Raw genomic sequence first — 24,246 nt, 5'->3', positions numbered from 1 at the left:
CTGCAGGAGGGGTTGCACAGGGCTTTATTGAAAATCCAGCTGTCCAGCTAGCTGCTCTGGGTTCTGGGTGAGCAGGACTCAGGGGTGCTGTGAGCACAGGATGTCTCTCGCAGCTCCTCGGAGACCCAGTGCTGTGTGCCCGCCCTGCCCGCCCCGCAGTGAACTCGGGCACGGTGCTAAACAGGGCAGAGATAATGAGAGCATCTCGCAGCCCAGGGAGCTGATGTGTACGGGCCTGCATGAAATGTCTTTTTAAATGTCTCCGCCGAGTTGTTCAGCTGGAGAAGATGCCTTTCCGAGCGAGAGGCTCAGCAGCATCTGCTGGGCTGCTGCGGCGCTGCGCTCCTGGGCGAGGAGGGTGCTGGCGTGCCAGAAAGCTTCTTGGCAGACCCCGATCAATCGCCTGTGGAGCTGCGTGCCCGTGTAATTTTCCAGTGCTTTGATCAGCCTGTTTAATAGGTCTGAGTTTGACACTAGACATCCATCCTCAGCCCTCCCAGGGGACTCCGGCAAGCATCCTGCCGGCACAGCCTGTACGTGCGGCACCTTCCCGTGCGGTGCCTGCTGGGCTCCCTGGGCAGCTGTGCCTGTCCCGGGCTCCCTGATCCCCTGGGCCTGGGGAGTGCCCGAAGCAGGGGAAGCCTGTGCTGTCCCACATTTGGCTGTGACCTCTGGCCCTGCAGACACAGCAGGCACCCAAAACGCTTTCAGAGGCATTTAGCCGGGGAAGCGCAGCCAGCTGCATTTCTGTGCAGTGCAGCAGCGCTGAGCTTGGCGTGGTTAAACCACAGGAGTGTTTACTCCCACAGGCTTAACCTGCCTGACTCTGCATGGACAGGCTCTTGGCAGCTCCTGAGCCTTGTGATTACAGCCGCACCGTGAGCTGGGCTCTCCTCTGCTGAGAAAATCACGGCTCCACTACCAGTGGTGGTGCTGGCACGGGCCTGGAGCAGGAAATGACCCCGCTGCTGAGATCTCCCAGTGTTAGCATTGATTTGTTTGCATTCAGCATATTATGTAGCAGAGCTGGATCTTGACATTTTTGGAACAAAGGGCTGCGAGCGTGGAGGTTCAGGTCCTTCCTCCTGCTGCTTTATGAATGAACAACGTGCTCCAAAGAATCCTAATCCAGGCTGCTAGCTTGGCACGTCAGTGCGGGCTGATCGCTGCTGGGGGCACAGAACCACCGCTGGTTTGCAAACTGTGTGTCTCATCTCATCACAGGTCTGTGAGGTCTCCTGAGGCTGTTGGTCACACAAAGCAAGTCCAAGAGGAGTTAGTCTGCCTGCCTAGTCCTCTCTAGTGATTTATTGGACCTACTGTAGCAGGCACAAGCTAACTTTTTTTTTGCAGTACTTGTGTTTTAGCACACACACGGTTCAGGTTTACTTGCACCACACGAGTCCTTCTGACCAGACTAGCTGAACTTTGCCAGTGTCAATTTTCCCTTCTTGTAGAACTAAAATAATATCTGTACAGCCAGCAAAACTGATAGCTCTACAGGCATAAACTGTGCTGCTTTGGGTCACGTAACAGCTGGGTACCTTAACGTTCTGTCTGCTTAGGCAGAAACAGAACATGACGGTGATTTCTCTTGGGAAACGTTTTTGCTGTAGAGTAAGGTCATGGATGCAGCGGTGACATGAGAGCAGCCCGGCTGCGAGCTCTCCTGCCACTTCAGTAACAACTTTGCTTTGTTGCAGCTGCTGTGGAAGCCTGTGTCCTGTACGGCTTGAAGCGGAGGGCGGCAGGGTTCCTGCGCAGCAACAAGATAGCAGCTCTCTTCATGAAGGTGGGCAAGAGCTTTCCTCTGGCAGAGGAGCTCTGCAAGAAGGTGCAGGACCTGGAGCAGCTCATCGAGAATGCGTAAGGCGCCAGCGTGGCTATTGTCCTACAAACCACTTGCATTTTGGTGTGGAAGCGTGTCATTTGGGTGTCACTGTGGACTGAAATGTCCAAGCATGTGTAGGAGGATTTGCTCTTCCAGAAGAGCAGAGTCCTCTATCGGGCTTTTAGTATCTTCAGTGAACTGGTTGCTTCTCTGCACCTATGAGTTGCACTTGTGGATTAAGCTAGAGTGGACAAGTTATTTCTTCCTCTGCCCCTTGTCTTATGCTGCTGGGAGAGCTGCACAAATTTGCTCCTGAGCTGTCACAGTTTATGGACCAGTGCACTAAGCCAACTGGAACCAAATCTGGTTTGCTTCAATGTGTAGGGCTGTAACCTGCAGTAATTCAGCTTCTGTTTAAGTGTGGCTTACTCAGCCATGGACAAGAAACAGGGAGATGGATGGAGCAGCTACCTGGGGGCAGGAATCTTCCAGTTGTCCTGAGATAAGCTGCTCTGCTTATGAAATTCAGTCCTCAGGCTCTAGTGGAAAAGGTGTGGGTTTGAGGACTGCTGAGGTAGAGACTTTGTCCTAGGGTGCCTTTACAATTGGAAACAGGTTTAGTGAACTCAGTTTTCAAATGCGGATGTGGGCCTTCTGGAATAGGGGTTGGGATGGGTGAAGGGAGCAGTCTCTGGAGCCCTGTCCCCAGGGTTTCTGGGGGACTGGGCCTGTGCCCCACCAGGAGCCATGAATGCTCTGGGCCTGCAGTGCTCAGTGATGATGTTGTCTTTTTGCCTTTTACCTCTAAAGACGAAATCAAGTTCAGAGCATCCCAGAGAACGTGCGCAAGGTGCCGAAGCTGCCCAACCTGTCTCCTCAGGCCATCAAACACCTCTGGATCCGCACAGCCCTCTTTGAAAAGGTCTTGGATAAAATCGTGCATTACTTAGTAGAGAACAGCAGGTGAGTGCTGGCACAACCCAACCGTTTTCCCCTCACAACTCACTACCAGCATCTGCCCCTTCCAGGGGTGCTGGGGATATTGCTTCTTGAGCTGTGTCCAAGTGGTGCAGAGCAAGGAGCTGATATGCTGCTCCTGGCAGTCCCCGTACACTCCCTAAAATAAGGACAGGCCATGCTTGCTCTGCTGATGGCTGAGTTGTTGAGGACCAACTTGTCCTTGTCTCCTGGGAACTGCATGCTGAGGCCTCCCATCCTGGGGAGGTGTCATCCCCAGCCCCGGGAAAGCTTTTATAGGAGATGGTGATGCTGGCAGTGTGCTGCACGAGGGCATCAACCCCCCTCAGGAACAGCCGGTAACAGGCTCCTTGGCCTCTCGCTGTCATGGAAGGATACAGACAGAGAAGGGCATTACAGTGGTTTCAAACAACAATCTCTATCATTTTGCAGTTCCAGTTCCAGGGGGCTGAAATGCTACAGCATTCTGTTCTTTTAATCTCTTCTAGTAAGTACTACGAGAAAGAAGCTCTCCTGATGGATCCTGTGGATGGACCGATTCTCGCATCTTTATTGGGTAACGCTTTCATCTTACCCCGCTTTGATAGCTTGCTTTCCAAACCTGTGCTCACAGTCCTGCGATCCCAATTCAATTGTTTTTTAGTAAGAGCTTCAGAAAACTTAATAGCCCTGGCCAGGTAAATCTGTGGGGCTCTCCTAAAGAACAGATGATGCCCAGCTGCTGAGCAGTGAGTCAAGATGGGAATTTGCAAGGCTGAGCTCAGGGGTTTCCTTTTCCTGCACAGGCTTTGGTAATACCAACAGGTGTAAACCAGGGCTGATGCCTGGCCCTTGAAAGCAGTACACGCGGGGCTCTGCAGGTGCTGGGTTATTTGCTCACTGCCAGGGCCAGCAGACTGCTTCTGAGTTCTTTGCTGCTGTTACACGGTGCAGCAACCTTGTGCTGAGCCTGGTGCTTGCTGCCTGCAGTCCCACCGCCCCTGCTCTGGGATGCTGAGAGCTGGCCGTGCTCACTGTCTGTGCTTTTCCTCTCTGTGCAGTGGGTCCCTGTGCACTGGAGTACACCAAGATGAAGACAGCCGACCACTTCTGGACAGACCCCTCAGCCGACGAGCTGGTTCAGAGGCACCGGATCCACAGCTCGCACTGCCGGCAGGACTCGCCCACCAAGCGCCCGGCGCTCTGTGTGAGTGGGGGCAGGCTGGGAGGGGGGCAGCTCCTCGCAGCACTCACCGGGGTCTGGAGCTCCCCTTGTTTGAAAAGGGCTGTGAAGCCCTCGGGTAAGAGAAGGTAGAAAAGTGAGATTACTTCACGTCTTCAAGACAGAAGTGCTGGGAACATGGGCGTGGAGACTGTGAGTGTGCTGGACCAGTGTGGCACCGCATCCCTAAAGGGTCTCTGCTGTTTAGGAACAGCATGTATGGACTAAAAGTGAAGGCAGCTGAAGTCTGCTCAGTTTATTGCAAACAAAGCACACTCCTGGGGCTTCTGTAAGTACAGAATCAAGCTTGGACAGAGCCAGGGATCCTCTTAGAGGACACAAAGGAGGAGGTTTCTAGTACTGAGCTTTTTAAGTATATGTGAGGAGGAAATGAGCTTTGAAGTGATGCTTTCAGAAAGCAGAAGGTGTCCATGCCCACCTCACGTTTGTAGGTGGATTTCTTCCAGATTCAGAAAAGGCATTCAAGTGGCAGTATGGATGACCGGCCATCGCTGTCCGCCAGGGACTACGTGGAGTCACTGCACCAGAATTCCCGGGCCACGCTCCTGTATGGCAAAAACAATGTCCTGGTGCAGCCAGTAAGTACCTGCTGTGAAATCTGGGCTGCGTTGTGGTCCAGGACTGTGCTATGGGGCATGCATCAGCCTTGGGTGGCAGGAAGTGGTGCTGCTTGCTTCTGGTGTCTTCCAGGCTGCTCTCAGCAGCTCACTCTCTCCTCACCTTTATTTCCTAAAGCGAGACGACATGGAGGCGATCCCGGGGTACCTGTCCCTTCACCAGACTGCCGACATCATGGCACTGAAGTGGACTCCCAACCAGCTGATGAATGGCTCCGTGGGGGATCTGGACTACGAGAAGAGGTGACTGGCTCCCAGTGCATGCTCACGCAGGGCGGAGGGGAGGCAAACATTCCCGTGGGTTCGGAGGTGGTATCTGGCATCCAGTGCCATCAGCGAGCTTTCCCATTGACACTACAGAGCTGAACAGCTCTGAGTTTGTATCAGAGGAAGGGAGAGGGGGGCTGCAGCAGCTGGTGGGAGATGCTGTGGTGTAGCCATCTATGCTGGAAGATTTCAGCAAGGGAACTGGAGAGGGTGCTTGTTCTGAAAGGTGCAAAGTGGGGTGATTTATTGCTCTGTGATCTTCTCAGAGGGTGGCCCTCTCTACACATGGAACAGTGCTTCTAGGCTTGTCATCAGTATTACATTGTTATTATGGTTAAGCTGGGAAAGCGAGGAGTCTATAAACAGGGGATGGATATCTGCAGAGAGAGAACGTGAGCAGTTCCCAGATATCACCACCTCAGTAACAGTGGGTTCCATTTCGTAGTGCTATCTCAGCGTACTCTGCAGCTGGTTCTATGTGCAGGTGATCAAAGTCCCTCTAATTTAACGGAGTTCTTGGAGTTCGTTCCTCTAATGGGACTGAAGTTTGCTTAGGAGTCGTTTATTCAGCAGGGTGTTTTGCCATGCCCCGTTGTCTGGGATTGCCTTATGGGCTGCTGGCATTTCTCTCCATAGCTACAATCCTTTTAACAAACTACTGAGTCATGCCAGGTCCTAATTTGCCTGAGGGAAAAAACAAAGCAAACAAAATCCCCGTCCATCAGCAAATAGTCCAGGAAAACTGGAACATTTAGCACACCATTTCTTTGGCCTATGATCAAGATCATCTTCAAAAAAACTTGCTGTCAGTTTTGCTTATTCTCAATTTTAGTTTTTTGGGTTTTGTTTACCTGTGTTCTTTTCATTTCCCCTCTCTTCTTGGCTCCTGGGCCATTCCATTATGCCTGTACCCTCCCCCTAAAATGCTATTCTCATCTCACCACTACTTTTCTGAGTTCTTGACTTGGGCATCAGCCTAAGCTCTAAAACTTCGCAGTGTCAAGAAGTGACCAAGGAAGAGAGGATTCGGATGACAAAGTAAGTATGAACCTACAGGGAGTGACTTCTGTGCACCCCTTCCCATCCTTAGCTGGCTTTATGAGCCATTTTGTGATGCCTTCATTTTAAGCACTATTTTTGTAAAGTGACAGATGTGCTGCTCAGAAACTGGAAATTTGCTTTGTTGGAAAGCAATAGGAAGGTGTTAAATACTGACACCCTCACAGAGCAGTCCTCTTGCAGAAATGAAACCCAGGGTGAGGCCTCGTGTCTGCTGGGGTGATCCCCAGCTCCCTCCTGGGGTCTGTGTCACCCCCAGTCCCATCCTGACCAGCATCTCTCCCAGTACGTCACTGATTTGCTCGGCCATCTGGCGGTGTCTGTGCTGAGGGAGTGCAGCCCCAGAACAGAAGCAGTGCAAACCAAATCTGTTCTCAGCTCTGAAGTAACACAGATGGCCAGGGTTTATTTCCCCCTCCAGTAGAAGGGACAGTATCTGGTTCTGGAGGGATGCTGTCACTTACTCTGGCTGGCCTTGTGGGGCTTCAGCCTTTCCGTAGCTTCCCTTGGTGTCAGGACAGCTGGAGGGGAGCTGATGTGAAGAGAAGCAGAGCCCGGTGCACCCCAGAACTTCAGGACTTCCTCTCTCTGTTCCAGCGTGTACTGGGACTATGCCATGACTATTCGCCTGGAGGAGATCGTCTATTTGCACTGCCACCAGCAAGGTAAGGCCAGGCTGGGGGCTGCTGGAGGGGAGGGTGTTACCCTGACACTGGCATGGTTGGATCCCTGGGGTGTGCCTGTATGGGGATGGGATATTGGAAATCTGCCCTAGAGCTGAATCACAGAGCTCTGGGTGGTCACTGCTGTGTAACTGCATCAAGGAAATCCTTTAAGCCAGCTCCTGGCTGTGGTGTTGGCTGCAGAGGGCTCCCTGCGGAGCACTGCTCTGTGGTTTCAGGGGTGCAATTTAGCAGGCATGCGTTCTCCAGGGCCCCAGACTCACAATGGACTTATGAAAGAATCCAAACAAGGGAGAAAATCTGTTTAGCATGCCAGAAAAGCAATTCCCTAAGCTTTTTGCCTGCCCTCTGCATCTTCTGGTAATGTTTCCCTCATTGATGTGTGTGTGTCTTCTCTCTGCTGTCACTGCTGCTAATAGTAGACAGCGGCGGAACGGTTGTCTTGGTGAGCCAGGATGGGATCCAGAGGCCTCCGCTGCGGTTCCCCAAAGGAGGGCACTTGCTGCAGTTCCTGTCCTGCCTGGAGAACGGCCTCCTGCCCCACGGGCAGCTGGACCCACCCCTCTGGTCACAGCGGGGAAAGGTAGGCAGCACGGAGGGGGCAGATGGCACTGCGTGCATAAATAGGGCTACGTCTTCTCGTTGTACTCAAAGCCTTACTCCAAAGGCCTGCTCCAGCACAGGGAACGTGCAGACGTCCAGGCTGACAAAGCACGTGCTCTTGCTGGGCAGGGCTTTGGTGGGGCCGTTGTGAAGAGCAGGTTTTGTTCACCAGGGGAAGGTGTTTCCCAAGCTGAGGAAGCGAAGTCCCCAGGGCTCCTCTGAGTCTGCATCCGACAAGGAAGATGACGAAGCCACAGATTATGTTTTCAGAATAATCTACCCAGGGACACAGTCTGAATTTGGTAAGTGTGTTGGCAGAGACCGTTTCAGGTGGCTGTTACAGGTGTGTGAGTGACCAGGGACACGGCACTGATGGGCACACTGCAAATGGTGCCTGGGGAGTGGTTCCAGAGGAACAGGCTTTGCTATAACAGTACTGCCTCTTACTAAACATTGTTTGTTTTTTATCTCTCACTTGCCATTGAAAACTTCATTTCCACAACCGCAGAACAGGCCTTGAGTGCCTGTGTGGTTGGAAAACTGCACATTATTTCAGTAGCAAGCTTCCCTTTGGTCGTGTCCCTTGGTATTCTTCCTCTTGCTATCACCAGGCCAACTCAGCAGGTTCTGTATTAAATCCAGCTACAGCCTGTCAGTGTTGCTCTGCAGCACAAAGCGCAGGTAGCAGGAGCCCTCGCTGGGTATTACCAGGTTTGACCCACATATTTTTGCCTCCTACCACTCAGGGCAGGGAGACAATGCTACTGGATTCACCAAGCCAGAAATCTCTCTTGATATCCATTTGTGAATGATCAGAGCAATGTCCTTGGCTGAAGTGCCTGCACATTTCTCTTTGTTCTTCTGTGGGACACCAAGAACACTTCTTTGACCTCTGGAAGCATTGCAGATGGCTTTGTAAAGGGGCAAACCAGGAGCGTAATAGAAAACTCATAGTGTGCTTCTGAAAAGCTATGAAATTTGATCAAAAACATGTTCCTATACTTTTGAGGCTAGAAGGGGGACAATTATATCTCCTGTGACTCCTCCATAGCATCACTAGAGATTATACTTGGTTCTCTCTGCCTTTAGCTGACTAACACAGCCCAGTGAGTCAGATAAAAATCTGATTGAGGCCAAAATAGCTGAGGGGAGACGCTCCTTTCTGTAGCTTCCTTTTGATCTACCCCTTAAAATTCTGCGCTGGGGGCCAAATTTTCTGTTAAATGAATTGCTGCAATCTCTTCAGCTGGCGTCATCGCAGTCTGTGCAGTTTCTGTAGATTTTCCCAAAGGGGGGTGGAACTGCAGCGGTTCATTCTTCTCTACAGATTCTTCCTTCCCCCATTCATTTGTGCCCTTGTCCCGTCTCTGTGTCTCTAGTTACCATTAATGGTAATTTTCACCCATTCCTTGCGTCTGTGATCTCCATCTCTGCTGGGAGAAGGAAGACTGCAAGGACTCCGGCTGCAGGCAGGACGGTGGTGATCCACAAACGGTCTCCGAATCTCTCCACCGCATCCCGACCCCGGCTTGTGGCTCTGGGGGCCACTCAGCATCAGTGTAATGCAGCTGTCATTTGTCTGGTACACGTGCTTGCCTTTGTTGTCACTTGACAATTCCTGCAGAGTTGTCTGCCACTGACCCATCAGCACCTGCTCGGTATGAGGGAAAGGGAAGGAAGGGGCTCCTAATGAGAACACTTCATTATTTTTCTTACCAGTATCAGCAGTTATTCGGTCTCACAAGCAGGTAGGGTTAGTGAGATCTGATTTAATTTCCAAGGAAGACCCAACAGGATTTTTCTTCGTTAATCATTGTCTGCATCCCACATTTCACCTTCCTCATGTCGGCCTTTTCCTAGAGAGGCCCAAGACCGAAGGGCAGTGCAATAGCACTTCTGAGTTTAAGCAGGGATTTAGCAAATGACAACAAGAATCGCTGCTTGTTCCTGCTGCCCCTCTCAACCTCTTCATCAAAGTCTGTCCTGTCTTGTGATTTGGATGTTTTCATCTTTCCCTGAAGCTTGGATGAGATCCTGGTGTTTGAGATGGGGGCTTTTCCTTTCCAGTGATCTGCTCTTCCTGGGACAATGGCTGTTTTCAATCACGTTTTTAATTAGTTTTGTAACAGTCTGTTGCAGCGCCTTGTCTCAAGTCTTTCTGGATTGGGTGTTTGTTCTCTGCCTCAGTCAGCACTCAGTGATTTGAGATTAGCTTGCTGAAGGCACTACAGTTAATTAGCAGATGATTTTTATGCTCTCTCATCAATGCTCTGTTACCTTTCCTTTCTCCAGCACTCATCGGTGCTGGTGCTGTGATCAACTGGTGTTGGGTCCTACCTGGTTGCCAGCATCTCCTTGGAAAGAGTGCGGGGTGCTGCATTTGCTGATCAACACTCTCCTCTGTCCATCTCCCGTGGCCCACCTGGCTGGGGGGCAGTGGCTGATGCTCCTCTCTGCCCTCTTACAGTGCCCCAGGACCTGATGGACGCGCAGGGTGCTGGCCTGCCTCCCATGTGGCAACCCAACACCCGCAAGTCCTCCTGCTCCTCCTGCTCTCAGAGCGGCTCCTCTGACGGCGGGCCGTCCAACGGCTGCAGCCACGAAAGGTACGACAGCTGCACTGCTCCCAAGCTGAGCAGAGGTCCTCCAGTGCATCTGTAAAAGCAAAGCTTGCACAGTTAGATCAAAGCCGAGACAATTGAGGGCATGGGAGCATTTCTGTGCTCACATCCAGTGTGTTTCTCTTGGCAGAGCTCCACTGAAGCTCCTGTGTGACAATATGAAGTACCAGATCCTCTCCCGGGCTTTCTATGGCTGTGAGTACTTGTCACATCCACGATGCCTTGAGATGTGTGATGGGCAAGGGATAAGGTCCTGGGCTCAGGGCTAGGAGTGGTGCAGAAACAACAGGACAGTGGCTAGGGGGACTGGATCCATTTGTTGCATGCAGGGCCCCAGGAACACTTGCTCAGGACTGGCAGCAGCCAGATGAAATCTATTCTGAGTCTCAAACTTCAGCCCAGCAAGCAGCAGTGTTGGTGGGTACAGGACAGTGAGATGCCAGCTGGTCCTGCTATGCTCCCTGCTTTGCTGCTTAGGCTGGATGTGGCTTGAGAGAATCTCCTCCAGGGACCAGTCTGATCAGAGCTGTCCCCAGCACTTTGCCCTCGTGACTCCCCGAGTTCCCCAGATGAGCATTTGCTTCTGTCTGACGCAGGGCTGGCCTATTGCAGGCACCTCTCCACGGTGCGAACCCACCTCTCGGCCCTGGTTAACCACAACATCGTGTCTCCTGACGTGCCCTGCAACGCTAGCTCAGGACTGACTGTGGACATATGGCAGAAGTACCTGGAGGACAGCACGGTAGGGCCAGCACTGTTCGGACACTCTTCTGGGGCACAGAGGCACGGCAGTGACCTTGGGTAACTTTGGTGGGACACTTTCTGGCCGTAGAGAGCCAGCATTTCCCCAAATGTCCATCTGCAGGGGGCTCTGGCTGAACTTAACTCCAGGTGGAGGTCTGAGAGAGCATCTGTAGAGAATGAGCCTGTGGGTGGTGGGGGTCTGGCAGCACTCCGGGTACTGGAAGGTGCTGTGGCCAGGCTGGGCTGGCACTGCCAGCCGATGGGCTGCAGTCCTGGCTGTTTCTGCATGCTGATTTGGATCCTTCCCACAGAGCTATGAGGATCAGGAGCTGCTGCGGCTGATCTACTATGGTGGGATCCAGCACGAGATCAGGAAGGCTGTCTGGCCCTTCCTCTTGGGCCACTATCAGTTTGGGATGACAGAAGCAGAAAGGAAAGAGGTCGGTATGAGCATGGCATTGGTGTACCCTGGACGTTTCCCAGCTCACAGTGTGCTGGAGTCCACTGGCCATTTTGTCCCCTTTGTACTGTAGCTGTACTTAGGAAGTGGGAGAAGGGCCAGATAAGCAGGAATTGATAGGACCAAGCTTGATGTTACCCTGTGCAGCTGCTGGCTGCTTACGTCAGAGAGTGCCCTGAGTGCCTCTGGAAGGCAGGAAGGAGGCAGACGATCATTTTTCCATCCTAATTTTTGTGCGGTTTCCTGGGTCAGGCTGTGATTGGCACAGCGCAGGAGATGAGGTGATTTCATGTCCCGTTGAGCCATAGCTAATGCAAGCGTGCACTTGGCTCCCCTGTGCAGGGGGGTGGAGGAGGCACGGTTTTCTGTGCCCTTTGGGAAAGCTGCTCAAAGACCTTGTTTGTGTCTCACCACCGCAGGCCGACGACCAGATCCGCACGTGCTACGAGCACACCATGGCGGAGTGGCTGGGCTGCGAGGCCATCGTCCGCCAGAGGGAGAAGGAGTCGCACGCGGCAGCCCTGGCCAAGTGCTCCTCTGGGGCCAGCCTGGACTCCCACATTCAGAGGATGATGCACAGAGACTCCACCATCAGCAACGAGGTGAGGGTGCGGGGGGCTCAGGGAGGGCTGTCCCCACGCAGGGATGTGGGCTCCGTGTCAGCCTGTGCTGCAGGGAGGAACGGGGTGAAACGGGGACAACTCTTGCTTGTCCTCCTTCCCTGACCTCTGCCTGCCTCCGTGCCTTGCTACTCGTAGTCTGTGCAGGTAGGATTGGAGCTTTTTTATCTGTTCTCTTTCATCTGCTCTTCCAGAGCGTTTAGAAGTTGGAGAGGGCACCTCCTGCAGTGTGACCCCAGTTTCCATGCTGCGTTGGGCTGCACTGACTCAGAGGGTTTGACTGAAGCCTGAGAGGTCTCTTAGAGGTGTGAGGAGTTGGTTTTGTTTAGGTTCTCCCATTTCTGTGCCCACAGCTCTGTGCTTGGGAGCCATCACCCAGCGTGGGGTACTGGGCACGTGGTTCCTAGCAGGAAGACCATGTTTTTGGTGCCATGGGGCTGTGAAACGAGCCCGTGGGCTTCTTACTTGCTCTTTGCCATCAACACAGCGGGGAGGGTGAGCCAGAGCCGGGCTGCGCAGGAGCGGAGGTGACACAGACGAGGAGAAGCGGGCTGCTCGGTCGTAGCTGTGTGAATCATTTCCATCCCTGCAGCATCTCTGTTGTTTTGTTATTCCTGTTTTGTATTCACTGCCTGGTCGGGGAACATGCGCCGGCAGAGTTAATACATGCAAAGTTTCACCCTTTTCCCATCTTAACCTGAAATTTCCTGTTATAAAATGCTCCCATGGTGATGGAGGAAAACTGTCGCCCTTCCTCTCTCCAGCGGAGCCCTGCCCAGCAAACACCCACAATGCTAGGGTGGGGACAGCTCCTGCTGCCGCTCTGAAAGTGCTGTGTTTTCTTAAAACCCTATTGTTTCTGCGTGATGTCATTGCAGTGCTCCCTGCATCCAGCTTTGCGTGCAGCGGGAGCAGCTGCAGGCTCTTGTGCTGTGATAAGCCCTGTGCAGGGGCGGCTCAGATGGCAGGGAGGACTCGCTCTTATATGACGGCTCGCTGCTCAGAGGGAACCCACGAGGCACGGCACCGAACTGGCTGCTGCAAAGCCCCTTCTGTGCCTCGGCTGTATGGTGCTGCTGGCTTTTAGAGGGGCTGCCTTGACACAGCCTGGCTTAAAGCATCAATGTTTGTCCTTTAAGAAAAGGAAAAAAACATTAATATGCTTAGAGGGATTGTTTTATAGCCTGTGACTTCATCGTTTATGTAAACTAAGATGGGGTGAGTCGCTTTGCTGCCAAATTAGGACTGAAATTAGTAGAAATTTGCACTCTGGGGAGACAGCGTGACCTCTCTGAAGGCTACAAGAAAGCAGCTCATTGCATACCCAAACAAACAGTGTTTGAACAACTGAATTGGCCCGGGACTTTGTTTTTTTTTATCATCTCCAGTGGTAAATGTCAGCGGCAGGCTGAGGGAGGGTGCTGCTCTGAGTGACAAACCAGCACAGCAGAGCTGATGTGACGTGACTGGGTTTCGTGGGTCAAATAGGAGAATTTATTGGATGCATTTTCCACTTCATATACAGATGTGCCCACCTCTGAGCGTGCCCCCGCTGCAAACACCGTGCTCTTTGCCTTTTCAGTGGCCTTTTCTCTCTCTTGCAGTCCTCGCAGAGCTGCAGCTCCGGCCGACAGAATCACGCCCGGCTGCAGAGCGACTCCAGCTCCAGCACTCAGGTGAGCGGCAGCGCTTTGTCCCCTCCTGCCCGTTCACACTGGCTGCCCTGCTGCACAAGGCTCTCTCCCCTGCCTTGGGCTGCTTGCTAGCCAGAGTGGCTTCTGTCAAACAGAGCTGTAGTTGGAGGAAGTACATGACTCACAAACCTGCCTCTGGAGTCACCAAGGTCAGGGCTGGGCACTGTGTGGTGATGTTTAATATTCACCTGCCCGCTCTGCCCGGGCTCAAAGGACCAACCCACATGTGGCCTTCACACATGAGGGCCTTTGGCTGCTCCATATGGTAGTAACCATGTGCTTAATCAACCAATTTAAATGGCATCCTGCCCAATGTATTGTGCTGAGTAAAGTGTAGTTCTTTGGAGCATGGACTGGGGGCTCTGGGCTGTGCAAAGGCCTCAGCACTGCCCTGCCAGATGAAAGCAGGGGAGCCTGAAGGCTGGGGGCAGCAGAGCTGTCCCATCACTGTGCCCAGAAATCCTTCCAGAGGCTGGTTAAAATGAGAGCTCGGTGCTCAGCTGAAGCTGACCGTGACTTTAGTGAAGATGTGGAGCCCCAGCCAGGCACAGCATTAGCCAGTGACCATGCCTTCGGGTCCTCTGAGCCTTTCTGCACTGGTTGCTTACACGAGCCCTGCACAGACTGTGAATGTGGGCTGCTGTGGTATGCACCACACCTTGCTTGTGAAGCAAAGTGCCTCGCTCTGGGACTTGTGGGCTCTCGGGTGCTTTCTGGCTTCCCACGATGGGGCTGGAGCACTAAAGAGCAGTAAGAGCAGCTCGCTGCGTACTTGGCAGCATTGTCAATGCATTTGGAGCAAGCATCTAGGGGAATGACCTCTTTAGAGCAGATCTTCCTCCCTCCCTGCCATTGGGAACGTGGGTATTACATCCCCAAGAGCTGTCAGGTGCAGAGGGCTTGCTGGCTCTGACGGGGCTCTGCTTGCCCTGCGCAGGTGTTTGAGTCGGTGGACGAGGTGGAACAGACCGAAGCAGATGCTCAGCTGGAAGATGGAAAACAAAGCAAGATCCCCAACGGGAACGTTCCCAACGGCACGTGTTCGCCTGATTCTGGCCATCCCTCTTCCCAGAACTTCTCCATTGCGTCGGGATTCTCGGAGCGCAGCTTCAGCAACGAGGACAGCGCCCTGGAAACCAACAAGTCCTCAGCCAGCTCGCAGGGGAAGGCTGGCGGGTCCGACACCACGGCCCCGCAGGACCTGGATGGGGCTGCGCAGGAGGAAAAGCTGCAGGGTCAGGACAGCCTGGAAGGTGAATTTCCCAGCGGTGGAAGCCTGGACTTCGTTCCTGTGGGGGAGAGCTCAGCAGGGGTCCTGCGTGGGCGTGATGCCGTGGCCCTGACTGTGGTAGAGAGCTGGGCAGACAGTGAGGCCGAAAAGCAAAGCTTGGTGGAGAGTGAGGACAACCTCTCTGAGGAGCCAGAGATGGAGAGCTTGTACCCGCAGCTGGATTCCCTGGCTGTGACGGATCTGGCCAACAGCGAAGCATCTCCTGTCTCCTCGACAGGTGTCACCTACTCTGTAAGTCTTTGTTTCTTCCCTGAGTGGGTTTTTTGGGAGTCTCTCACCACTTCCCTGTGTTTGCCCTGTGCTAATCCTGCATCTGTGTCAACCCAAACTCTGCCCTGTTGCTCCTTTGCCCTTGCAATTTTTTTTTTATTATTTTTTATTTGAAAACAAATCGACTTTGCTTTCATTTTGGGCAGCCGGAGCTACTGGACATGTACACGGTGAACCTGCACCGCATTGAGAAGGACGTGCAGCGGTGCGACCGCAACTACTGGTACTTCACCCCCGCCAACCTGGAGAAGCTGCGCAACATCATGTGCAGGTGGGAGCCGCGGGGCCCTCCTGCAGGGTGCTGGGGCAGGCTCCTGGCAGGGCTCCCCTGAATTTGTCATCAGACCGGAGCCTCAAAGCTTGTTCTGGCTGCTGGGTTTGGCTCCTTGGCTTCCTCCTCCAAATCTCTTTGTCACAGAACCGGAGCCCAGCAGCCCTGCCCCGTGCTGCTTTACCCTGTGCCTGCTGCGTGCCAGGGCTGGGCCGAGGCAGAGGGCTCCCTGGGGCTGCCCGGGTGTGAGCACAGTGTAGCCCAGCTGCTCTTGGAACGTGCCTGGAAAAGTGTTTAACGAGGTCTGGTACTCATGAGCAATACTGAAACAACCTAGTGGTTAGTGCCTGCACAGGAGCCCGGGGACAGGAGTACCTGGGTGCCTTTCTGAGTCTCCTTGCTTGCCCTGTGACTAAGAGGTTGCTGTGTGACATTCACCGACCCCGAGCAGCTCCAGCTCAGCAGCTGTGGCTGCTGCAGGGGCAGGGGAGGCTAAAACACCATTACTCATCTTGCAAATATGAGGAGAAGCTGCTATCTCGTTAGAGCTGTCACTTTATCTGGCAGCCGCAGTTGGAGATCTCTGCTGAGACGAGACCTACGATGCAGCAGAATTTGGAAAACTAGTGGGCAGGATGGAAAGGATCGCTTCCTTGTGCCAGCAGCGGGTTGGAGCCCTTTCTGAACACTTTTGACTTGCTACCAAATATGGGAAGATCTGTGCAGGGCCGATCGCTTCCTGGGACGCTGGGTGCAGGGAGGCGAAGCAGGCAGCGCCGTGCAGGGGATGAATCAAGGGGAAGGGTGAGAATGAGAGAGGCAAAGGAACAAACTCCATCGGTCCCTGCCCTTTGCCCAACCTCCTGCACCTTGCTGTGCTCTCTGATTTCCCTTTTCCCTGCTCAGATCTCCAGGCAGCAGACCTTGCACGGCGTTAATCTCGGGCTGTGCCGTGCGTGGCTCACCTGGAAGTCAGCGCTGGGACTTAATCATTTACAGGCCAGCTGTGGAGCAACGGGGCACGGGCGTGATGGAATAAAGAGGTCTGAAGTGCCCCGATGGCCCCGGCTGTGCGCTGAGGGCAGCTTGTAGGGCACGCCAGCATCACAGGGGTGAAGGCAGGGCAAGTGTCAGGGGGCTGTGGTGCTGAGACACGGGGCAGGGGCTTAGTCCTGGCCATGGGGAGGGGGCTCACGGCTTTCCTGCCCTCCTTCACAGCTACATCTGGCAGCACATTGAGATTGGCTACGTGCAGGGGATGTGTGACCTGCTGGCCCCTCTCCTGGTCATCCTGGATGATGGTGAGTGGGTGGCTCTGCCCTGCTCTCCAGTGCTGTAGTAGTAGGGGGGATCTGCGGGGTCCCACACCCAAGGGGGGGAGCCTTGGGGTGCTTCCAAGGCCCGTCCCTGCCGTGCACCCCTGGTTCTGTGTGTGTGCAGTGGGGAGGGCTGCTGTGTGTGTGTGTTGTGGGCATGGTCACGTTGGGTGCAGATGCTGCGGTGCCCGTGCAGCAGAGCACCGACTCTCTGTGTTCCCCATGCAGAGGCTCTGGCTTTCAGCTGTTTCACGGAGCTGATGAAAAGGATGAATCAGAATTTCCCCCACGGGGGAGCCATGGACACCCACTTCGCTAACATGAGGTCCCTGATCCAGGTAGGGCACCAGCACAGGGGCAGCAGCCTCTCAGGGCAGTGAGGGGGAGCTGTTCTTGGGATGGGGGTCTCCGTGGGGTGGGCTGAGAGGAGCTTTCTGTGGCAGGGGGGTGTAAAGAGAGCCTGGGAGTAATGTGTGGCAGGGCTGCCAGGGAGGGTGAAGCTGGGTGAATGATGGTGCAGGAGGTGAGCAGGGGGAAGGAAGCAGACAGAGGAGTGGTTGGTGCCTCGGGTGTGCACTGATGAGTTTCTTTTTGCTTTTCTTGGCAGATTCTGGACTCTGAGCTCTTCGAGCTGATGCACCAGAATGGTGATTACACTCATTTCTACTTCTGCTACCGATGGTTTCTCCTCGACTTCAAGAGAGGTGTGTGCAGGGAGGGAGGAAGATGAGACCAACGAAGGGGGGTGAAGTCAGGGTCTGCCACGCTTCCACGCTTCTCAGTATGCTCTGCAACTTCAGTTGTTTAACTTCATTTTTTTTTTTTGCTATGTGCTCCTGTTTTGCTTTTCCCTGGTAGGTTTGTGGCTGACTTTTCTGTCTAGTTCCAGAACCTGTTGCTCCAGAGCTGCTGGTGAGCTTCCAGCAGCTTTATGTCCTGAAGTCTGTACCACCTGCTGCAGGCCAGAATATTTGTCTCTGTAGATGGCTGACTTATTCCTTGGAACAGGTTCTTGTGGGAAGAAACCACCAGCGTGTCTTCCCCAGTGCTGCTGTGGATGCTGTGAGTCAGGGTGGTTGTAAGCAGAGGCTGGCGCAGTGACTGCTGCTTTTCTTTCCTCCCTTAACAGAGCTGGTGTACGATGATGTGTTTGCCGTCTGGGAGACCATCTGGGCAGCTGCACACGTTTCCTCCACACACTACGTGCTCTTCATAGCCCTGGCTTTGGTGGAAATGTACCGGGACATAATCTTGGAGAACAACATGGATTTTACAGACATCATCAAGTTTTTCAATGGTACGGCTTGTGTTCTGTTGGGCTGAATGTGTGGCACTGCTCAGGTGCAGGCGGCGCGTCTGGCTGTAGGCAGTCACGTCTCGAACACGCTGGTAAATGTTGAACAGAGCAGCATGGTTGTGCTATGCTGGGGCTTGGAACGTGATGTTAAAGAGATCTCCTGCCTCTGAAGGGTTCAGACGATGCCTGGGGGACCGTCCTTGGTCACAGCCTGCCTTACCTGTGCTTGAGGGGAGCTGTGAGTGTAGGTGGTGCTTCCTGCAGGTTGTAATCGCGCTGAGATAAGCTCCGTAATGATGGCCCTTCAGCGTCAGGTGTCTGCAAGGGCTGGTGCTTAGGGACTCGGATGTGAGTTCACAGCTCCAGCTGCTGCCTGAAGCTTGGCTGTGAAGCAGAGTGGTGAGGCCTGGGGGGGCTCCTCGAGATGCTGGGCTGCTCAGGTATCGCCTCTCTGTGGGCTCCTTCTGTCTGTGTTCCAGAAATGGCCGAGCGGCACAACACCAAGCAGATCCTGAAGCTGGCTCGGGACCTGGTGTACAAAGTCCAGACTTTGATCGAGAACAAGTGAAGGACGTGGAGAAGACGAGGCATCCAGACAAAGAGCCAGGACTCCTCTTCAATGCTTCCTCTCCCTCTCCTTTTTCGTGCCGTGCCGCGCCTGTGGAAGGAAGGTGGTTGGACACAGGCTGCTGTGTAAGCCGCAGGTAGCCCCAGCTCTCCCAGTGCTGTGTGCAGTGGTAGGTCTGGGGGCCCTGGCTCAGATCTTCGCAGCATTCTCCAGTGACTTAACCAAAGATCTGTACAATCACATTTTATTGCTAAAGACTTCTTTGGAAGCAGGACCGGGCAGTTGCTTCCTTGCCTTGCTGCAGCGGAGGTGCGGCACGTGGGTAACCACCACGGCTGCAGAGGCAGCTGCCAGCAGCATCCCAGGTTGGAGCTGGGGGGCTGGGAGAGCTGGGCTGCCAGCCCCCTGGGGGGCTCCCTTTGCTGGGAGGAAATCGAGCTGCTTCCTTCGGCAGCCCTTACCATGGCAGGGGGAAGCTGCAGGCCCAGGCAGGGCAGGGATGCTGCCAGTACTTGGTTTCTTACATGTGTTATGAGGCTCTGCCAGTAACAGAGGGACTTTGATCACAGAAACTACTCTTCTTTTGGTCTTGTCCCTCGATGCATAGCATTTCCTTCAGTGTTTTTAGGGCTCCGTTCTCTCCTTGGGATTTTTACATTGTTTGTTACTACAGTATCTGAGCACACAAGAGTTTTGTTTGGGAATGGATTTTCGGAAGAGCTCCAAGGTCAGCATTGGGTTTCTCTTTCAAAATCCAGCCTCTGTAACACACTCTGAACACTGAAAAATCTGGTCCTAGCCTCATCTGGGAGCTCTAGTCTTGAGGTTTTTGTACCTGCCTTACTCTAGCTGCTTGTGTTAGCAGTCTGGTCTCCTGATCGTTCTTCTGCAACCCATGTTAGGGGAGAGTACCTTGGAAGGCAAGTCAGAGCTCCTGACTTAAGTGACTGTCCTGACTTTTCCCTCTGAAGGTGCCTGTCTCTTCCTCTGGTAATCAAAAGACCAGCTGCTTACATCCAAACAGTGCAAACAATCCCTTGGTGCCTGCAGGTTTTCTGTGTGCTTACGGGGCTGGTTGCAAAGCCCTCTAAGTTCACTGAAAGTCTCCTGTTAGGTCCTGGTGGGCTGCTTTTACCTGCGAAGGACCAAATAGGCCAAGGTCCCTGAGTGGTCTTTGCTTTTGGAAGATGCACTTCTGTGGCCATTTTTCCTGCAGCGGCTCTCCAGCATTGCACCCCTGGAGCACGCTGCATGAAGTGCCTCTCCAGCACTACCAGCGTGAGAGCTGAGCTGCTGTGCCGTGCTGTGGCTGTGTTACGGAGGGTTTGGATTCATTTTTCAACTCAGGTAATTAAAAATAAAAGGAAAAGGAGAAGTGTGGGTTAGTGGCAGGCCCAGTTCAGCCAGAGGGAGATTCGCCATGGCCACAGAAAGCTGCCCTGAAGGTGTGCTTTCAGCAGCAGGGAAGATGCTGGTCTGTGGCTCTCTGTAAGGGTACTTTCTCTCAAGTTTTGCTGCAAAAATCTGTGTTCCCCCTCCATGCAACGTGTGATGTGTGCGTGCTGTCCTCCTCCCCTCTGCAGGATAAGGGCCTGCTCTCCTCTCGCCGATGGAGCGCTGCTCGCCAGCAGGGCAGAGGGGCCCTGCCCTTCCCTTCCCTTCCCTTCCCTTCCCTTCCCTTCCCTTCCCTTCCCTTCCCTTCCCTTCCCTTCCCTTCCCTTCCCTTCCCTTCCCTTCCCTTCCCTTCCCTTCCCTTCCCTTCCCTTCCCTTCCCTTCCCTTCCCTTCCCTTCCCTTCCCTTCCCTTCCCTTCCCTTCCCTTCCCTTCCCTTCCCTTCCCTTCCCTTCCCTTCCCTTCCCTTCCCTTCCCTTCCCTTCCCTTCCCTTCCCTTCCCTTCCCTTCCCTTCCCTTCCCTTCCCTTCCCTTCCCTTCCCTTCCCTTCCCTTCCCTTCCCTTCCCTTCCCTTCCGTGGGACGCCTGTCCATGCTGCTGTACTCTGTATTTACTTGTGGCGTGTTAGATGTTGCTTGAACAGAAAAGAAACAAAGCTGCAGAAGAGAAAACTTGCTTCAGAAGTCCTGCAGTGTGCGGTGAAGCAGTGTGAGTAAGTCAGCTACTCCTCCTGCAGCGCTGGGACGCGGGGCTCCCAGCTATAAACGTAGGGAACGGTGCATCCCATCATCTGCAGGGAGCAGGACTGCAGCAGGGGGTGAGTGATGGGGAGCCTTTCATTTCTTACAAGGCCAACAGGCGGAAGGTGTTACCAGCAGTCTAGGTAGGAAATGATTTGAAGAAGTTTTCTACATGAAACCTCCAAAGAGTGCTTGGTCTGCAGTCTGCGGTAGCACAGGAAACAAAAGCATTTGAGCTTTGAATCTGCACGTTCCCGTGTGATTCTCTCCTTTTTCCACAAAGTGGGCAGCTCGTGCCCTCCCTGCCAGCCCGTTCCTCCTCTGTGTGGGTCTTGGGGCAGGCAAACATCTGCCTGCGTAACCTCTTCCAAAGGGGAAGGGAAAGTGCTCTGCCCTTCCCTCTCAGAGGGACGAGCACCAATGGGTTAGCTAAAACACAGTCCTAACAAGCAACATCGCTGACACTTTTATCTTTTAAGCTTCTGTTTTTCTTTTCTTGGTTTTTAAACAAAAACAGCCAAGAAAATCTGCACAATATTTGCTGTCTGTATTAACTGAGAGTGTCTTTGGGCCGCTCAATAGCAGTGTTTTTTGAATAACTTCTTGGGGGGAAAAAAGTATTTATTTATTGATTGTACATTACCGTGTGTCCCTGTATACTGGAGTACGTGAGTGTGCGTTGTTATGCAAATGGAGATATCTCTTTTCAATGTTGCAAACATATCTTGTAAATGTTTACCACAAAATTGTGTCTATATATAGTATATATATATATACAGTAGAGAGAGAAATATGTGAATTAAGCGGGTTATTTTTTGAGGGGGGGGAGAAGAAATCTATTGCTTCAAGGACCGCGTGGTTTCTCCAGCACCCGTTCCATGATGTGCCAATCTGTCCCTGCCCCGTGCTGGGCCGCGTGTGCTGCACGGCAGCAGGAGGCTCGGAGCAGAACCGTCGTGACCTCAGCTCGGCTTGATTTTAGTTCTGACTTTAAAACTGTGGAAGAGAAGGAAAAAAGGAGTGTGGAGGGGGAAGCTTTGTTCCAGCACAGCGCTGAGCGGGGTCCACGTGGGCAGAGCCCTGCCCAAGCTGTGTGGGGTTTTGTGCTGGCCCTGGGTCAGTTTGGGATTATATTCTGTGCCTGGCTCTCCTGCAGCCAGGGCTGTCCTCCTGGGCTCAGTTTTGAGCTTCAGGAGTCACAGCTTCTCCCCACGGCAGCTCTGCCCTTGGTGACCCCTCTGGCACGGAGGCTGTCCCACCAGGAGCTTTGCTTTTTTGTGGAGGTGTGCACTGAAGGGTCTGAGCACCAGGAGTCTGGCACTCGAGGTCTGTTCCAAGGTTAAAAGTGACCAAGGTCTACGGAAAGGCTCTTGCTGTCCACCTGGTCACAGGACTCAGCCTCTGCCACCCTGCCCCTCTGCTCGGTGCCACGAGATGAAGATAAAGCCTCGCTCTGCCCTGCTCAGCGTGGCTGTGCAGCCAGAGGTTTCCTGCTCGTGCTGGGGGAGAAGCCTGCCCATATAGAGTAATCTTGTCCGGCTCCAGGAGAGGGAATGCTTCATCCTCGCAGCCCTGCAGCTGCGATTCACCCCTTGTGAGCTCTGCGGGACCAGGGCCCGAGCTGCTCGCTGCCTGGCTCCGCACCGCTGGCATCTCCCTGCTCCTTCACGCCCCTGTGCTGGAGCTGCTCAGCTCTCAGATCCTCTCAGATCGTCTCGGTGTGTTTAAACGCCGTCAGGGTTTGAATCCCGGCCCTGCTTTTCCCCGAGGGAGTCACTGATGGATCCTTGCTGCATTTGAGCTTTCTGCTGGTGCAAGCTGCCAAATAACTCTCGGTACCCATCTCTTTCAGTGTTGCTAATGTAAACACCTTACAAGTTGTCTTTGTTCCTAAATGTGTGACTTTTATAGGAGTTTTTCTTACCGTGTTGGTTCTCTGGATTGCTTAGGTACTGACACTTTTCATGAAGATGGAGAGGGGTTTTTGCCTGGGAACTTCCTGCTGCCACCCTGTGCTGCTCTCATCCAGCCACTTTCTGAACATCCCTGAACACAGCCAAACACAGCTCGTGTTGTAACCAGAGCCAGCAACACGCATGCAGGTATCAGCAATGCTTCTCACTGATAAATAAAAAACATATCAAGACAGGTGACTGCTCTTGATGTGGTCGCTTGGAATCGTAGTTCTGCTCTGGGCAAGCTGTGAGCCCGTGCCTAAATCCCCCCTTGGAGACAGACACAAGCCTTGTGGCAGGCTTGTGGCCAGGAACAAATGTATGGGATGAGGTTCTTCTTACTCCTTCTTCCTTATTACTTTTATTTGTTTTTTAAAATCTGGATGGGTCATTTGCCTTTCTTCCCCAGTTTCTTTTGAGTAGTTGGCTAAGTCTCTGCACTGGGAGCCGCTGTGGCACACAGTCCTCAAAACAGATACGGGACCAGTTCTAGGTTCTCATCGTGTAAGCTTGCTTTAAAAAACACCTTCCACGATTCTAAATGCCGGGGCACTGCTGGCTCCTGGTGGCCTCTGAGCCCGTTCCTCAGTGGGACCACGGTGATTGTCATTTCGTCAAACACTTGTCAACTCCATTTGGGACTTTTCACTTCTGGGCACATTTTCTGCATTTTAGTATTGCGTGAGCACAAATTGGAAGTGAAAGAGCACAATTTACAGATGAAGTGACAATTTCCAGCAGTAGGGCCGTGCCGTAACTCTCACCAGAACCACTTTTCAGATTCCTTATAAGCATTTTCGGACACCCTGAAGTAGATAAAATGCCACTTACTGTTGCGTGCTGTTTCAGGCACTCAAATGATCTTCACTCAAGGTCATTATCCTCATGGCCTGCCGTGAAGTAAACACACATTGCTGATTAAGGCACTTGAGGTCTTGGTGAGCTGCACTCACCTCATTTATGCTTATGGTGGCCATGGGCCAACGCCACCATCATTTTGGTGCCGTAGCCACGCTTTCCTACAGCTTGGAGTGCTTGGATTTCTTCTGAACTTTGAATCTTGAATTTCCTGGAGAATGTATGCGGGTGGAATAGCCATATCGTTCTTTCAATATCCTGCTAGGTTTAGTTTACCAATAAGCATGTTCAACCTTAAATTCCGGCTCAGTAGTTGAACAACTTCCTCTTAAAAACTGATCTTGCACACGGAGGCCGAGCAGGGAGTGTGATGGTGGAGCTGTGGGTGATGCCACATGGAGCCTGACCCCAAGAAGGCCCCAGGGGCTCTGCAGCTCCCCCTCATCAGAGCCCCCCACACCCCTCTGCTCCCTGCATGGGGCTGGTTGTGGATGGCCACTGCAGCAGGAGGGGTCGGATGGGGGCTGCTTCCCATCAACTTCTTTGTAGGAATGGGAAAATGCTCAACAGAGAAACTCCTGGGTAAAAAGCTCCACTTATCAGGGTGGGTTTTTATTTGTTTGTTTTTCATAAATCAATGCTAAAGTTTGAACTATGCACAAGACCTCTGAAAGTCCCTGGAATTTTACGAATAGGTGTGGCTTCGCTGCTAAGGAAGGTAAAGAAATAAAAATCCTGACACTGGATACTGAGATACTAAAAATGTCATTTTTGTGAACGTATAAGCAAATCTACTTAAATTCTCAGAAATTCAGTCTCCTCTTTGAGTACAATTTCCAGGCGCCAGGGAAGGAGAAAGCTGTATTTCAGAAACAGAATTAAGTAAAAA

General features: G+C 53.0%; 1 protein-coding gene across 6 annotated transcripts in view; it reads left to right on the top strand.

Moving 5' to 3' along the window:
* Positions 1–20,069, top strand: part of SGSM1 (small G protein signaling modulator 1) — a 33,089-nt gene extending 13,020 nt beyond the window's left edge. Inside the window, exons 4-27 of one of the 6 annotated variants that reach the window (XM_082774122.1) lie at positions 1,704–1,866; positions 2,642–2,794; positions 3,298–3,365; positions 3,850–3,995; positions 4,478–4,609; positions 4,767–4,891; positions 5,891–5,953; positions 6,572–6,639; positions 7,080–7,240; positions 7,433–7,562; positions 8,640–8,819; positions 9,728–9,866; positions 10,012–10,076; positions 10,478–10,623; positions 10,937–11,065; positions 11,505–11,687; positions 13,310–13,381; positions 14,337–14,921; positions 15,107–15,231; positions 16,450–16,532; positions 16,776–16,885; positions 17,155–17,251; positions 17,677–17,844; positions 18,324–20,069. In XM_082774122.1, coding sequence (XP_082630248.1) covers positions 1,704–1,866; positions 2,642–2,794; positions 3,298–3,365; positions 3,850–3,995; positions 4,478–4,609; positions 4,767–4,891; positions 5,891–5,953; positions 6,572–6,639; positions 7,080–7,240; positions 7,433–7,562; positions 8,640–8,819; positions 9,728–9,866; positions 10,012–10,076; positions 10,478–10,623; positions 10,937–11,065; positions 11,505–11,687; positions 13,310–13,381; positions 14,337–14,921; positions 15,107–15,231; positions 16,450–16,532; positions 16,776–16,885; positions 17,155–17,251; positions 17,677–17,844; positions 18,324–18,412 — 3,380 coding nt within the window. In that variant the 3' untranslated portion in view covers positions 18,413–20,069. Of the gene's footprint in view, positions 1–1,703; positions 1,867–2,641; positions 2,795–3,297; positions 3,366–3,849; positions 3,996–4,477; positions 4,610–4,766; positions 4,892–5,890; positions 5,954–6,571; positions 6,640–7,076; positions 7,241–7,432; positions 7,563–8,639; positions 8,820–9,727; positions 9,867–10,011; positions 10,077–10,477; positions 10,624–10,936; positions 11,066–11,504; positions 11,688–13,309; positions 13,382–14,336; positions 14,922–15,106; positions 15,232–15,798; positions 15,929–16,449; positions 16,533–16,775; positions 16,886–17,154; positions 17,252–17,676; positions 17,845–18,323 lie in introns of those variants that run through there. The other 5 variants (XM_082774121.1, XM_082774123.1, XM_082774124.1 and 2 more) reach the window with 5 other exon arrangements.
* The last annotated feature ends 4,177 nt before the right edge of the window (positions 20,070–24,246 follow it).

Source organism: Aythya marila, assembly GCF_965140915.1.
Source record: "Aythya marila genome assembly, chromosome: 17".
In the NCBI taxonomy this organism is placed as follows: Eukaryota; Metazoa; Chordata; class Aves; order Anseriformes; family Anatidae; genus Aythya; species Aythya marila.
Note: the sequence above shows the minus strand (reverse complement) of the source record. Positions and strands in the feature narration are given on the sequence as shown.